We start from the raw sequence: 16,682 nt of genomic DNA, 5'->3' as shown, positions 1-16,682 counted from the left end.
TTCTAAAGAGAAGTTAATCTTAACTGTTTATTGATTTGGAGATTGTTTCTCATTGGTAAAGAACGGTTACTTCCTTCACAGTCTAAAGACAAATTGTGTATTATTCTGTGTTAAATAGCATGGCACTGTTGATCAGGAGTTTACTTCCTGTCTCATTACAATGTGAACTTGTTGCCCATAAAATAATTCTCTTAAGATTGATACATCCTGAATATATACTAACATGTCATATGTTTATTATTTTAGATAGAATGTACTAATAACATATCATTTTAAGGTTTGTGTGAACTATTTCTCTGAAATAATAAAACTTAATTTGTTTGTCGCTGTATAATTGAACATATATTGCACTTTGTATTCACAGGTTTGGGGAGACAGATCAGACATGTAAACTGTGTACTTGCTAATTGAAATTATTTCTACATTAAACAGACTTGTAGAATTTACTTATACATGCTTGACTTTTTAATTATCTTTTGTCTCCTTTTCTTAAAGATGATACTTGTTGATGCCACTGTTATCATCCTCCTAGCAGAAGATAGTCCTACTGAGAAAATGAGCACTTTGATCATTCAGTCTTTGAACTTTAACCTTTGACTGGAAGTGACCTATAGGCAATGAAGACTACTTCCTTTTACTGCATTTTTACTCGTGTGCATTCTGGGCGCATGTTGATCGCTGGTTCAGTCCAGGCAACTGACATGCTTTTATTAGTCATACAGTATTAATGCAGGTGTCAGGAAACGTCAAATATAATTCCATTTTTTATTTTTATTTTTTTAAGCTTTTGGAAAAGCTCCAGGTCCTCATGTATTGTGCAATAACAGTGACTTCCTTGGCAGTTTTGGTACGTTCATTGCCGGCAATGGACGTTGTAACAGGAAAGGTTTTCATTAACTCCTGCCACTCAATGATTAATGCATGATAGGGCCTATGAAATGAACTTATCGGTTATAGTGGGAATATAAATAAAGTGAGGGATCCAACATAACTTTAAAAGTCACCCCAACTGTTTATATTTGGATTCTATGCACTGTGATCCTAAGGTTAACAGCATGAATTAACATGCGTCTTTAAAGGACTGTAATGAAAGATCATTGCGTATTTATTGAATTGTTTATATCTACTGTCAAGTTGTTTTGACATGGAAGATTTTCAAGTAACATTGGCAGAGAGGTACAGTATGTTATCCCTATGGTGAAAATAAATTAATTTGTTGTATATAGTTCCTCAATCTCTGAAGTAAAGGTATGAGTAATATAGGATATGAATGGTTTAATCAAGGCTTTATTTTGGAAGTAAGAAAAATGGCAGTGATGATTAAATTGCTGCAGTCCATAATTTGGGCTTGTTATTTGTACATTAAAGATTTTTTCCAAGTAGGTTACACTCTGTTAACTTCCTGCTAGCCATCAGCATGAGCCCTACTGCCTAAACACTATTTCATTTATTTATGTTTGGAAAACCCGTAAACATTTTTGTTTGCAATCTTGTTTCTTTTGTTATAAGTCAAGTTTGAATGTTACAATACTTTTATTGAAACTTTTGTTAAGTTTTTTCTTGTAAATTTTCTTTACTTGTGAGTATCATCTTGTCCTTTAATCCTGTACCCTAAAATAAGAAATACATTTTTGACAGAGGCTTAATGTTTTAACAAAAGAGTGTGGACATTTTTATTTTAAAACTTAGGCAAAAATCACTGTCAAATTGTTGCTTATTTGTCTCACAGAGCCATATAGTTTTTCCTGGAGGGTTTTGTTTTGTTGTTGTTGAAAAGACTTTGCTTACAGCTAGATAAAACTTTCTATAGAAAAAAAATTGTTGAAAGGTCCAATTCTCAGTACCATGTGAGTTAATGATACTGCAACTAAGTTCTTTTTAAAAAGTGATTAATGTATTTTATAAATTACCTTTTCACATATGCAAAATCTGTTTCTACTACAATATTATTTTTACTAATGCCTTATTGTTGCACTCTTTTTGAAATATCCTGCAGTGAATATATGAATCAATTTGGGCTTAAAACTGAAAGCCAGTTGGCTGAAAGGTTTGAAATATGTACCCCAGTAAAACCATTCAATCAATAATTGGTAAATAATATTTTAAAATTGTTTTTAATCTGTATAGATGACATTTTGTAGCTTTGTACATGTTGTTAATTAAGGGCATATAATTTTACACTCTAAAAGTATAATTGCTGAACTCAGGGGTGGGTAGACTTCAAAAATATGTCTGCTATAGAAATAACTTGAAAAAAAATTAAAACCGTGGCCAGCCACCAAATTGTGGACACTGTTTATATACTGCTAGTTAACAATTACCACTTTTAAAAAATTATAACCATTTTTGTTCTATCTTGACTAGATAAATTCTCACAGTGATCTCTGTTCAGTTTTATTAGTTGGCCTGTTTAACCAAGACAGGAAGTCTTTGAATTACTCATAGTTTTAAACTGCTTTTAATATGAAAATTGCAGCTGTAAATTATGTATTTTCATATTTTACGTAACTGCTCTACACTACTGTTTGACTTGATCTTTTTCTGGGGGTTAGGGAGAAATCTGTCTCCATATTGCTGGTTCTCTTACTAAAATGCTTTTATAAAGAAATGACCGGTGACATTTATTCACCAAAGGAATTAATATACTGGGTCAAAGATTAACAATGCTATACTATAGAGTAATAGGTCATATATAGCCTCAATTGAGTTTTTTATAACAATATTTTAACATACCTCTCTCTCTACATATAAATACCATAAAGTAAACTAAAATGAAACAGGAAAATAGAGGAAAATGAAATAATTTTGGTACATCTTATGGTTTAAAGAGTAGAAAATAAGATTAAATATCCTAAAATATAGGAGCACAAACATTTAAAATTCATAATCAGGTTAACAACACTCTCTTGAATTTAGGAATCATTGAAAACTCCTTGCACTTAGATTTAATTTATATGTTAGTTACATTATTAAAAGTCATAAGGCATTTATCTGAGTCATTGCTCTATAGAGAGCAATTAATGGCTTGTAATAATAAAAAGAATATTTCTCTGTAATGCATTGTTGAAAGACAACCAGAGTATCAAGAAAATGTATATAGGAATATGCTACTTGCCTCCTCCCTGCATTTCCTCATGGGGCACTATTTGCTACATAGGTCTACAGAATTAGACTTTCATACTTAGAAGATAAGGTACACTCTTCTTCTTTTATTTATTTATTTATTTATTTTTAGGCCATTCTTCTGGTTTGCCAAATTCTATTAAGACAATGATACATTTACTTCCTTATTTATGCATGCTTAGATCATGAACATGGTGCCCTTCCTTTTTTTTTTTTTTTTTTTTTTTTTTGGTCAAGTAGGGATTAATGCCATAGGTTTTAGAGAGAAGGACTATTTTCAGTTTTTAAGAGAATTTTTTAAAAATACATTTTATGGTTCTCTTAAGGAATTAATATTCACTTCTGAAGGACTTACTCGTATTATATAATTTATCATTTTAGCCAGCAGGGAAATCATTTTTAATCCCCAGAAGAAAGTGCTGGAAATAGCTTCTATATAGTCAACAGTTCACCTGGAGAAAGATCTTAATCCTTGTTGTTTTGACTAGGAATATCAATATTTGGTATAAAGTAACTAGAATAGTTTATTACTTTTTCCCTTATGAAATTTTAAATATATGCAAATATATATATCATTAGATTCCTGTGGTGGATAATAATTTCTTCAGATTCTAAAACAGGTGTCTAGTGACTGCTTAATTGTTTCCAAGTTGCGTCAAAGATGAATTGGTAAATAATGGAAATGAGTAGTGATATGAAAATGGTTATGTAACTACGTATTACTTGTTTCTGGTAATCAAGTCTTATTTTTTAAAAGCCTATTGTTTTTCAGAATTGAGATATTTAAAACTTGTTACAACTTCTTCCTAAAAATAGAAGAGGAGGTACTGTGTGTTCAAAAATTTTTTTAAATAAAGAATTCAGTGTCACTAGTTCTAAGCCTTTATGGTTACTGCTGCTTATATTTCTTGATCTCACTTTCATTAATTTTTTGTACATATCTTAGCTGAATGCTTAAAATTTACAATTATTTGTAATTGTGTATGTAAATTGCTTTTCAGAAAGAACTGAAGCTTAACCATATTCTTCTTTTCTGAGGATTCATTATCAAAATCAGCCACTGTACTGTTCTGTGTTATAGTAATGCCCTTACTGCCTGTACCTGATTGAGGTCTGTGAAGGTGTCTTTTAATCTGCACCAACTGGCCCCAATCCTGTTTGTAGTCCTTTTTAAGTTGTTTTAAATCTGTCCTTTATTTTTCTTCCTATTTTTCTGCCTCTTCCCACAGATGTCCAATGTGTCAGTCTTTCGCAGTTTCCTTTTCTCACTTCTAATTTATTCTCTCTTTTTTTTTTCTGAGGTTAGGGAATCTACAGAAGGAAGATTATTAAAATTATGACATGAATTTTTGAAAAATTTAAAATGGCTCTCCTTCCTACAAATAAAATACATGCAGTTTCTGATACTAATTTCAGTTTGTCAGTAGATGGCTAAATTTGTTGAATAATTGACTACTTGGTAAATGAGCTGTTAGCTATAATTAGTTCTTCAGTACTAATATTAAGGAAATTTTGTTATTTTTGGATGAGGACTCTTCCCAAAGCCAAATTATTGTCCAAGCAAATTATTTATTTTTTCCATTTAAATTTCTAAGTCATTTTGAGATGTGGAATGATTGTTTTTATTTTTTATTTATTTATTTATTTTTGAGATGGAGTCTTGCTGTGTCACCCGGGCTTTAGTGCAGTGCACGATCTTGGCTCATTTCAATCTCCACCTCCTGGGTCTAAGCGATTCTCCTGCCTCAGCCTCCTGAGTAGCTGGGATTACAGGCATGCGCTGCCACACCTGACTAATTTTTAGTAGAGGCAAGGTTTCACCATGTTGGCCAGGCTGGTGTCAAACTCCTGACTTCGAGTGATCTGCCCACCTCAGCCTCCCAAAGTGCTGCGATTACAGGCATGACCCACCGCATCCAGCCTGGAATCATTTTTTAAAAATAATTTGTGGGGGACTTGCTTTCTCAACATAAATTGTGTGTGGGTTGTTTTTTTGTTTTTTTGAGACAGGGTCTTCCTGTGTTGCCCAGGCTGGAGTGTGCAGTGGAACAGTCATTGCAGCCTTGACCTTCTTGGCTCAAGCAATCCTCCTGCCTCCCGGCTAGCTGAGTCTACAGGTGTGTGCATACCTGGATGGATAGATTTTTTTTTTTTTTTTTTTTTTAAAGACACAAGGTCTTACCATGTTGCCCAGGCTGATTTTGAATTCCTGGGCTCAAGCATTCCTCCTGCCTCAGCCTCCCGAAGTGCTGGGATTACAGGTGCAAGCCACCATGCCTCGTCTGTTTGCCGATTTAAGACAGGTTTTATGTACATTATTATCATTAGAGGCACATAGAATCTAGACATGTACTTGAAACTTAGCTCTCTATCCTGAAAGTTGAAGTTAGGGTTCTTTGATCCTGGTGAGATGTTAATTGTAATTTTAATTTTCACATGTTAATATTGTGACTTGTATTCTGTGATGAGTCTCTAGAATGATTAAATGACTATTTTTTTATGAAAAATTTTTTGTTAATAAAATATCTGAGGGTATTTTGAGTACGTGGAAGGAATGCCTGAATAGAAGCTGATCTATCTTAACATACCTCAAGAACTCCAGTTTTAATATGGTGAGTGAGGAGTTGACTGGGAAAAGTAGAGATCCAATTCTTGTTCTAGTCCTTGGCACATACACTCTCTGGGTTTTGAGAAAAGGATGGTCCTACAATAATTCTAAGTTGTTTTCTCATTGGTCTTACAACAATTCTAAGTTGTTTTCTCAAAGGCAAAAGCATGATTTCAAAATGACATCACTTGTCAGATTTTCTGGTATATGGAAAGATTTAATAATCCTGCCTCTTTTGAAGCCTGAAACATAACACTTTAAAGCCTGAAATCTACCATAAGCAACTTGGTAAATTGTGTCAGATACCATGAAAATGCATCTCTTCATAGTTAACCACAGATTGTTTATGTAAAGGCAAATTGGTGGTGAGGCTCAAGGTAAAGTAATTATTTGAATGGATTATTGGGTTGATTAGTAGCCAAAAACTAAATGCATGTTCAGGTCAAAATGAATTTGTTTGTTTTATTTGGTACCATTTTCCTTTTATTATTCAGAACTACAGATTGTGCATTTTATTAATAGGAATGAAAGCTCATGCTTGAGGATTTGAATAGGGTGGATGTATATATTTTATAAACTCAAGTTGCAAAATATGTAAAGTCACTACTTTTTAAATAGAATATAAATGTTAAAACAGACAAATCTATGTTATATATTTTTAATACATGTATCAGACTTGTTAGTTGAATGCAGATTACTTTGCTTTATGGAATTTCATAACTTTTAATAATAAAGCAGTTGTCATTGGATTTTTTCTGTAGACTTGAATACTAAATGAGATAGATACCAGACCTCTTTTTGGTTTATGACGTAAAAGTTTATTTGTACAGTAGTTTCTCTTCACAAAAGACTGAATTTTAAAGGATTATAGAAACAGGAACATGTCCATTTCCAAAATGAGTGCAACAGAATGAAGATAGTCACTTAAACCATCTATTTAACACATCATCTTTATGTGTAATATATAGCTAGTTTTAGTGTTTATGTTTTAATAAGTCCCAATTAAAGACTGAGTGTTTTCAGAGAAGATGGAAATGGAGACCCGGGCACTTGTTTAGAGTTATCGTGAGTCTGATGTTGCTGAACTTCAAGTTGTACAATTAAGGGCATACTCTAAGAACTTCTGAATGCTTTCTGGAGTATACAAACAGATCAACTAATGACTTAAATGAGTGACTCTTGAAGCTGCAAGAAGAGGAAGGAAATAACCACAAGAAGGGGCTATCTCAGCATCTGTTATTCCTGGCAGGAAGAATTAAATATACTCTGCTGGTAATTCTAAGTGTTCTTTTCTACAGGGGATCTGCTTGCCCCAGGAGCACCTTAGTCCTCATTGAGGCAGCCATTCTGCCATAAAAACGATCATGTCTCAAGCTGTTCCTGCCGTCCTACACAACTGTGTTAGTTGATGGTTAGATAAATATATGAACCATCTTCTTTTGTACTTTGATGGTGCCCTTTTCCTTTATTATAATCCTTAAAGTAATTTCTACTTTCCATAATAGGATTTGACTTTTCTCCAATAGTTTAAGCTACTCTGGATAAGTGACTCTGTTTATGTCCTCCCTATATTTCTTACTCATTTTCACACTAACATAACAAAATTAAGCTAAACTGAAGAAGCAAGTGACACAGCTAAGAGTTTTGTGTACTTGGATAATAAAGCTCAAAGCCACTGGTTATCTGTCCTGTTGGGAGCCCCTTTCAACCATTTTTTTAGTTGCCTGTGAGATTTATTTTTAATGTTTGCCTGCGTAATGCACAATACGTAAGTGGGAATCCCTACACCCTTTACAGTTAAGTGGATTATGGAAATAATAAGGGAAGTTTATCAACTAAGGTAGGAAATGTCTTCTCATGTCTCTACCTGGCCTTCAGGGACTTAATGTGGGTGAATATATGTCATCAGACAAGATCCTAACATAGATGGCTGTATCCTGCAGATGGCCAATTCAACATTAAAATTTTATGTCTCCATACCCCAATGAAAACATATTTCTTTTATCCTGCTATAATTTAATGACATTCCCTCCAACCTAATTAACCAAGCAATGATACTCAGTAGTCCTCTCCTCCTCACATTTTTCAAGTCCTGTTGAGTGTAACTTTAAAATGTCAGATTTCTACCTTCTCTCCAGTCTCCTTACCATTAGGACCTTTCACTACCTGGCCTTGGTGTCCCTAGGCTGCTCTTCAGCCGTCCACAAACCTTGTTTCATAAGCAGTAGCAATGCAAGCCTCCACTGTCCTCTGCTAATGTTCTTCCCTCCTAGAATGTTCATGATCCGCGTTTCTACCTGAAAGGTCTAGTTCAAAGGTAGCTGAAAGGTTATCATCCTTGTCCTTTCTTCTCTCCCTACCAGTCATCTATTCTGAACTTTTTAACAGTAGGGACAGTGTTGCAATTGTGTTTGTGTCCCCAGCACATAGCACACAGTACCTACTATACAGTACCTGATAGCACATACGCGTTTAATAAGTGTGTATGGGATTAACTTGGTTATACTTGTATTTTTATCCTAGCTTTCTCAAAGAAACTTAGGTGCTAGCTATTTTGAAACATACATCCAGAACCACCACCTGAGTAAAGTGTTAAAACAGAACCCTGCTCTTTCTATCCCAGAGAGTTTGAGAAAACTACTTTTAAATAAATCATTAATCGTTCTTCATTGGTTTTGGCTTTTTTATAGGTGTTTCTCATATCTTTATCTCTGAGGCAAATTGCTTGTCACAAATTAATTGTTTTAAACTAAATACATCTCAGGAATCATAAAATCATAAAGGTAAACCTGACATTCATAGAGTTTAAAAACCAACATTAAGCAGATGATTATTGTGTGCCTTTCATATGCCAAGAAGGATGGCAAATAAGGTATATATCTTCAAAGGGCCTATGTAATAAGGGAGATAATAGAAAAGCATATCATATAAAATGTGACAGGCCTTAAGAGGTGCAGATAGTTTCTGATTATCAAAGAAACATGTCTGTGAAAAGTACTGTCATGCATAAAGATAGACGGGCCAGGCACAGTGGCTCATGCCTGTAATCCCAGCACTTTGGGCGGGTGGATCACGTCAGGAGCTTGAGACCAGCCTGGCCAACATGATGAAACCCCGTATCTACTAAAAATACAAAAATTAATGGCGTGGTGTTGGGCGCCTGTAATCTCGGCTACTTGGGAGGCTGAGGCCGGAGAATAGCTTGAATCCGGGAGGCAGAGGTTGCAGTGAACTAAGATCATGCCATTGCACTCCAGCCTGGGACAGAGTGAGACTCCGTCTCCAAAAAAAAAAAAAAAAATGGGACTCCAAAAGAGAGTGGATGGGTGCCAGGGTTGGAAAAACTACCTATTGGGTACTGTGTTCGCTATTTGGGCGATGGGTTCAATAGAGCCCAAACCCCCAGCGTTAGGCAATAGATCTGTGTAACCAACCTGCACGTGTACCCCCTGAATTTATTTTCTTTTAATACTGTCATGGGCTGGGCATGATGGCTCACACCCGTAATCCCAGCAATTTAGGAGGCCAAGGCAGGCAGATCAGTGAGGCCAGGAGGTCGAGACAAGCCTGGCCAACGTGGAGAAACCCCATCTTTACTAAAAATACAAAAAAGCTGGGCATGGTGGCACACACCTGTAATCCTAACTGTTTGGGAGGCTGAGGCACAAGAATCTCTTGAACCCAGGAGGCAGAGAGGTTGCAGTGAGCTGAGAGCACACACTGCACTCCAGCCTGGGTGACAGAGCAAGACTCTATCTAAAAAAAAAATACTGTCATGACCTGAAAAATATAAACTTTGTATATGGGTTTCAGGCAAGAACAGAGTTCCCAAGTACAAGATGCTAAGACAGGAGAGGAGTTTGCATGAAGATCAGTACAAAGGACCGTGTGACTGGTTCAGGATGAGCAGGGTATTTGGAATGATGTAGGTCCTTGTGAGTCAGGGCGAGACTGAAGTTATTTGGTCCTTCAATTTCCACTAGCTGAGAGATGAGCCCAGCAACTAAGAGTTGCTTTTGTCTTCAGGGAATTTATCTATTGGGAAGAAATAGTTATGAAACTGAGCCACTGTGTGGGCAGTATCACAAGGATAGTTGCCCAGGATATGCCTAAAACAAGGAGCCTGAACTACTACCCCAGCATCCCACCCACCAAGAAATAATTTAAAGCTAGACCCAGTAGGTCTACTTCATAGTAAAGATCAGCTAAGTAAACCAGCCATGATTCGGACTCGCACCCACTCTAGGGTGGTTCAGGGAATGTCAAGCCTTGGACTTGGATTAAGGTATGGTCCCTGACTGGCAGTGTCCTCAGGAGGTGACATGCAGAAGCAAATGAAAATCCTCTCTGGAGGAACATACTTTCTTCCTAGGACATAAAGTTATCACATACTAGGAAATAGGATACCATGATTAACAACCAGCAGAAATAATATGAACAGACCTAGAAAGCATTAGAGGAGTTTGACATGATCTGATATGGTTTGCTGATCTGCCTGGCTTAACTTGGGATCTTCTGAAGAATGAGAACCTATCTTGTTTGTCTTTATACTCATTTAAATATTGAATGCCTACTGAGTCTCAAGGAACTATGATCAGGCAGGGTAGGCAGACAGGGAATTGAAATACAGTTTGACACTTGGTGTCCTGGGGTAATCACAGAGTGCTGGGTGAGCATCAAGGCAGGAAAAATAAACACATGGAGTCCAAGAAAGAATTCAGGGAACGTGATGAACTGCAGGATGAGTATTTGCCAGGTAAAGGTGGGAGAGTGAAGATGAGGGCATGTATAAGCACACACTGCAAAGGCCCAGCTATGATACAGAACAGTGTGGTGGGAGCATTGAATTAGAGTGGTAAAAAAGCATGTTATGGCCGGGTGTGGTGGCTCACACCTGTAATCCCAACACTTTGGGAGGCCGAGACGGGCGGATCACTTGAGGTGAGGAGTTTTGAGACCAGCCTAGCCAACTTGTCTCTACTAAAAATACAAAAATTAGCCGGGCCGGTGGCACGTGCCTGTAATCCCAGCTACTTGGGAGGCTGAGGTAGGAGAATCACTTGAACAAGGAGACAGAGGTTGCAGTGAGCCGAGATCACACCACTGCACTCCAGCCTGGGCAAGCGAGCAAGCCTCCATCTCAAAAGCAAAAACCATGTTATGAAGTTTTGACTTAATATTGTGGGCAAAGGGACTGGTGGAATGAGATTTGCACTTTGGACAAATTACCTTGGCCTTGGCTGTAGTCTGGAGAATGGATTGGAAGAGTCACAGAGCTGGGGATATGGGGATGGGAGCAGAACCCAAGAGGCTTTTTCAGTAATCCAGACAAAGGATGATGGCTTGAATTGATTATAATATGAACTACTGGAATAAAGACAGACATAGTGGAACACAATAGAGAGTCCAGAAATACGGCCAATTGATTTTCAAAAAAAGATGCCAAGGCACTTCTGGGTGAAGCAATACTCCATCCAACGAAAGGCATTAGAACATTTGGAAAGCCATATGCAAAAAACAAAAATCTTACCTAACACCGTATACAGAATTAGCCCAAAATGAATCATAGACCTAAATTGAGAGCAAAAACAATAAAACTTCAAAAAGGAGAAAATCTGAGGTCTTGGATTTGACAAAGATTTCTTAACTATGACACAAATTCTAAAAGAATGAGTTGGACTCATCAAAATTTAAAACAGGTTCTTCAAAAGACAAACTATAAAAACAAGACAATATCTTTGCAAATTATATTGATATATCTGATAAAGGATATATTTATAATTTTTTAAGAACTTAAAATTCAATAACAAAACCCAATGAAGTAATAGGCGATTTTGTTTTTTACTCGAACTGATATGTAACCAAAGAGAATATAGGAATGGCAAACAAACACATGGAATGCTGCTCAATACCCTTATTCCTTAGCAAAATACAAATAAAAACAATGATAAAAACAATGATGAGATACCACTACACACCCACTGCATTGACCATACCAAGTTGTGGCAAGGATGTGGAGCAATGGAAACTCTCCTATATTGCAGGTGAGAATTTAGAATTGTATAACCACTTTGGAAAATAATTTGACAGTTTCTTTAAAAGTTATGCACATACCTACTATACAAATCAGCTATTTCACACCTCGCTATTTGCCCAAGAGAAAAGAAAGCATATGTCCACAAAAGGCCTTGTACACTAATGTTTATATAAAACATTTTATGTTTATATGAAACATAAAACATTTTATGTTTTATGTAATCTGCCCAAACTAGAAACATCCCGAATGTCCATCAATAGGTGAACAGATAAGCAACTCTCCATACAATGGAATAATATTCAGCAATAAAATAGGAACAAACTATTGATACATGTAATGAAGTTGATGAATCCTGATAAATCTTGGTTATGCTGAGTGAATATAGCCAGGCCAAAAAGCATACATCCTGTATGGCTTTATTTACATAAAATTCTAGAAAATGCATCCTTAGTTACAGTGACAGAATCAGATAAATGTTTGCATAGGGAAATGGGATGGCAGGAAGGGGAGATTACAAAGGGGAAGAAACAAACTTTTGGGAATGACACATAGGTTCATTATCTTGATTGTCTTGGTTTCACAGATGTATATGTCAAACTCATCAAATTATACACTTTATTTGTAGATTATTGTACATTATACCTCAATTAAAAAAAAAAAAAAACAATTGGCCAGGCACAGTGGCTCATGCCTGTAATCCCAGTACTTTGGGAGGCCAAGGCAGGCAGATCACGAGGTCAAGAGATCGAGACCATCCTGGCCAACATGGTGAAACACCGTCTCTTCTAAAAATACAAAAAAAATTAGCCGGGCCTAGTGGCGCATGCCTGTAGTTCCAGCTACTCAGGAGGCTGAGGCAGAAGAATCGCTTGAACCCGGGAGGTGGAGGTTGCAGTGAGCCGAGATCATGCCACTGCACTCCAGCCTGGTGACAGAGCGAGACTCTGTCTAAAAAAAAAATTAGGAGGCTTTTAGTAATAAAGACAGGATGATGGTGGCCTGAAATAGGGTAGGAGAAAGTGGACAAATTCAGCCATAATCAAATTGTCCAAAATCACACACTTTAAATGTGATGGAGCTAGAATTTAAAACCTGAGTCTAGCCTGGGCAACATGGTAAAACTCCATCTCTGCAAAAATATAAAAATTAGCTAGGCATGGTGGTCTGCATATGTGGTCCCAACTACTTGGGAGGGTGGGGTAAGAAGATCACTGCACTCCTGCCTGGATGACAGAGCGAGACACTGTTTAAAAAAACAAACAAACAAACAAAAAAAACCCAAACCTGAGTCGGACAAATTTCAAAATCCATGCTGAAGGTCAGTACACTTATACTTGAGATAACCACTATGTTTTGGGCTTGGACAAATGAGTTGAGGGTGATAGTTTTCACCAAAGTACAAAGAGAAGAAGCAGGTTTGGGAGAAAAGGAGATGTGTTTGCATTCCCCCATTGCACCGAGTATGGTAGCTTATACAGTCAATTAGTAAGTGGAGACGGGAGCTGAAGTTTTTAGGTAGCAATGATAGTGAAATATTTAGTGTGATGATTTTACTCAGTTTGTGGGTTAATTGCCCATTAACTAATAGCTGGAAAGGAATTTAATACTTTTTTTTTTTTTTTTGAGACTGAGTCTCACTGTGTCACCCAGGCTGGAGTGCAATGGCGCGATCTCGGCTCACTGCAATCTCCGCCTCCCAGGTTCAAGCAATTCTCCTGCCTCAGCCTCCCGAGTAGCTGGGATTACACGCATGTGCCACCACGCCGGAATAATTTTGTATTTTTAGTAGAGACAGTGTTTCTCCACGTTGGTCAGGCTGGTCTTGAACTCCCAACCTCAGGTGATCTGCCTGCCTTGCCCTCCCTGCCCTCCCAAAGTGCTGGGATTACAGGCATGAGCCACTGCGCCCAGCTGAGACAGGGTCTTGCTCTGTCAGCCAGGCTAGAGTGCAGTGGTGTGATCTGGGCTCACTGCAACCTCCTCCTCCTGGGTTCAAGTGATTCTCCTGCCTCAGCCTCCCAAGTAGCTGGGATTACAGGCACGTACCACGCCTGGTTAATTTGTGTATATTTAATAGAGACAGCGTTTTGCCATGTTGGCCAGGCAGGTCTCGAACTCCTGACCTTAGATGATCCACCCACCTCGCCTTTTCAGTGTTTAAAAGCAAAGTAAAGACATAAGCCTACAGCATACCATTTATTATCTCATTTAGTGTCTTCAGCTCAGCATATTATTTAAGCATTGTAACTACTATCAAACATCATGCTACTATCACTCGGGTCATTTTTCTATACAGTAGCCCCCCTTATTCACGGTTTTGATTCGCATATTTTCAGTCGCCCACAGTCAAAAATAGGTCTAAAAATAGGTGAGTACAATACAATAAAATATTTTGAGAGAGAGAGAGACCACATTCACATGTAACTTTTATTACAGTATATTGTTGTAATTGGCCTATTTTATTATTAGTGATGATTGTTCATCTCTTACTGTGCCTAATTTAGAAGTTAAACTTTATCAGGCCGGGCGCGGTGGCTCACGCTTGTAATCCCAGCACTTTGGGAGGCCGAGGCGGGCGGATCACGAGGTCAGGAGATCGAGACCACGGTGAAACCCCGTCTCTACTAAAAATACAAAAAAAAAAAAGCCGGGCGTGGTGGCGGGCGCCTGTAGTCCCAGCTACTCGGAGAGGCTGAGGCAGGAGAATGGCGTGAACCCGGGAGGCGGAGCTTGCAGTGAGCCGAGATCGCGCCACTGCACTCCAGCCTGGGCGACAGAGCAAGACTCCGTCTCAAAAAAAAAAAAAAAAAAAAAAAAGGAAGTTAAACTTTATCATAGGTATGTCTATGTAGGAAAAAGCATAGTATATAAGGCATTTGGTACTATTGGCAGTTTCAGCAATTCACTGAGTGTCTTGGAATGTATGCCCCGTGGATAAGAGGGAACCGCCATATAAATTTAGAAAGGAGATACTGGTTGTTCTGGTGTGGCTTGTTTTTGGTGAGTTCAAGCAGGTTCCAAATAGTCATTCCTTTGGTTTCTATTTGAATTAGTGAATTCCACACATATTGTTTTCCATTTTCTAGTCTGTTGAAATATACACATTCTAGTCTAAGAAAAAAATGTCTTGAGTGAGTGCGAGGCGAGTGCGGCAGCTGTGGGGACCTGCCGTGACCTGCCTCCATGAAAGAACTTGCTGCAAAGTTGCAGGCAGTGCGGCAGCTGCTGTGGGATCTGCCTCAGTTTCAGAGCCATGGCCACACTTTTTCCACACAGCCCCCAGCCAATGACTGAGCATGGTGGGGGCCTGGCCATTTCTGCTGAGGGTGGCACTTCTCTAACACGTAATCCTTGCTCTAAACCTCCACATTGGCTGGTGAGAACTTGTCAGATCTGCCTTCCAGTCCAAAGCTCTGTCTGCCCAAATTGCCGCTTCTTTACCTTCCCAGGTTTCAGATCTGCATCATTGTTTGGTTTTCTCAGCCCAATCCTCTTCCTCTGTCTTTCACAAACTTACTCCCCTTACAAACCTCTTGCCCTCCTAACTCCAGTGTCTGCTTCCTGGAGGACCCAAATCAACACAGTTGGCACTGGGTGTGGTGCACGAAGAAAGTGCTAAATGGGGCATTGAGACCTAATCCCTCACTCTCTGTCTGACAGTGAGGACTCTATTTCAGAGGGCATGTTTTTAATTACAAACTTCTATATCGAGCCGAGATGAAGAAACAGGGACTGGATTTAAAGAACTAAAAAGCCTGAAAGAACTAAAAACTCAGATGAAATATGTGAAACAATAGTTTTCAAAACATTGGCTAGCAAGCAAAAAAGGGCATCAGTCACTGAAAGAAGGAAAACAGAAGGGGTGAGCCCTACACCTGCCCCAGCTCCCTGCCTGAACAATGCTTCGGACTGCTGGGGCACAGGGAAGCAGGGGTAGCCCAGCCATCCTCCTGACCTGGGGAGACAAAGCAGGAAATCCAGGGAGGCCCAGGGTGACTGGAGTCCTCAGGTCGGAGTACTAAAGAGGAGAGGGCTTTGTAGAAAGAGGGCCCCAGGGATCTCAGAGGGCAGCCAGTGCGGCTTCAGCGTGTGCGGGGGCTGTGAAGCTGGGGAAGGAACCACCCAAAATGAGCGATAGGCAGAGATCACATAAAGCTGGGAAGAGCTTGTGTTCCTCCAGCCAGAATGCAAAACCGTGCAATTCAGGGCGCATAGGGTGGAATATTCCGAAAGCATTGCTTATTATTGGGGAAAAATTAATCCTTAATGAATTCTCAAAAAAACACAAAAAGCAAGTCTCAAGAGGATTACACTCTTTCCACATAACCAGACTACATTGCAGAACAAAGCTCTAGAATATTTCTAGCAAGTATTTTATGTATATAATATATAAATAATTATAATTATATATAAATATATATATATATATACACACTCAGGATCCAACATTCCAGCTGATGTCACATTATCTACATTGGGATCCTTTCGTCCTAGAAGGGTGTTGTGGGTTGAACTGTGTGCCCTTCAAATTCGAAGTGAGATGCATTCTCCATTAGTCCGTGTGGTCCCTGGCTATGCCCTTCAATTTTGTGTGTTGAAGTCCAACACCTAGTGCCTCAGAATGTGATCTTATTTGGAGACAAAGTCTTTACAGAGTTAATCAAGTTATTATGAAGTCATTAGAACAGGATCTAATGCAGTGGGACTGGTATTCTTTCTTTTTTGGGTGAGGGAACAGGGTCTTGCTCTGTTGCCCAGGCTGGAGTACAGTGGCACAATCTCAGCTCACTGCAGCCTTCGACTCCTGGGCTCAAGCAATCCTCCCACCTCAACCTCCTGAGTAGCTGAGACTACAGGTGGGCACCACCATGCCTGGCTAATTTTTTTGTAGAGATGGGGTTTTGCCATGTCACC

The 16,682-nt window shown here is 38.4% G+C and overlaps 1 protein-coding gene across 4 annotated transcripts in view; it reads left to right on the top strand.

Moving 5' to 3' along the window:
- Positions 1-3,995, top strand: part of UBE2W (ubiquitin conjugating enzyme E2 W) — an 85,632-nt gene extending 81,637 nt beyond the window's left edge. For 3 of the 4 annotated variants that reach the window (XM_055286533.2, XM_055286531.2, XM_063642839.1), the window contains one exon: positions 496-3,995. In XM_055286533.2, the coding sequence (XP_055142508.1) occupies positions 496-509 (14 nt within the window). In that variant the 3' untranslated portion in view covers positions 510-3,995. Of the gene's footprint in view, positions 1-364; positions 464-495 lie in introns of those variants that run through there. The other variant, XM_063642836.1, reaches the window with a different exon arrangement.
- Positions 3,996-16,682: the final 12,687 nt, after the last annotated feature.

Source organism: Symphalangus syndactylus, chromosome 7, assembly GCF_028878055.3.
Source record: "Symphalangus syndactylus isolate Jambi chromosome 7, NHGRI_mSymSyn1-v2.1_pri, whole genome shotgun sequence".
Classification (NCBI taxonomy): Eukaryota; Metazoa; Chordata; class Mammalia; order Primates; family Hylobatidae; genus Symphalangus; species Symphalangus syndactylus.
The sequence above is the reverse complement of the archived record's forward strand: the minus strand, read 5'-3'. Positions and strand labels throughout refer to the sequence as shown.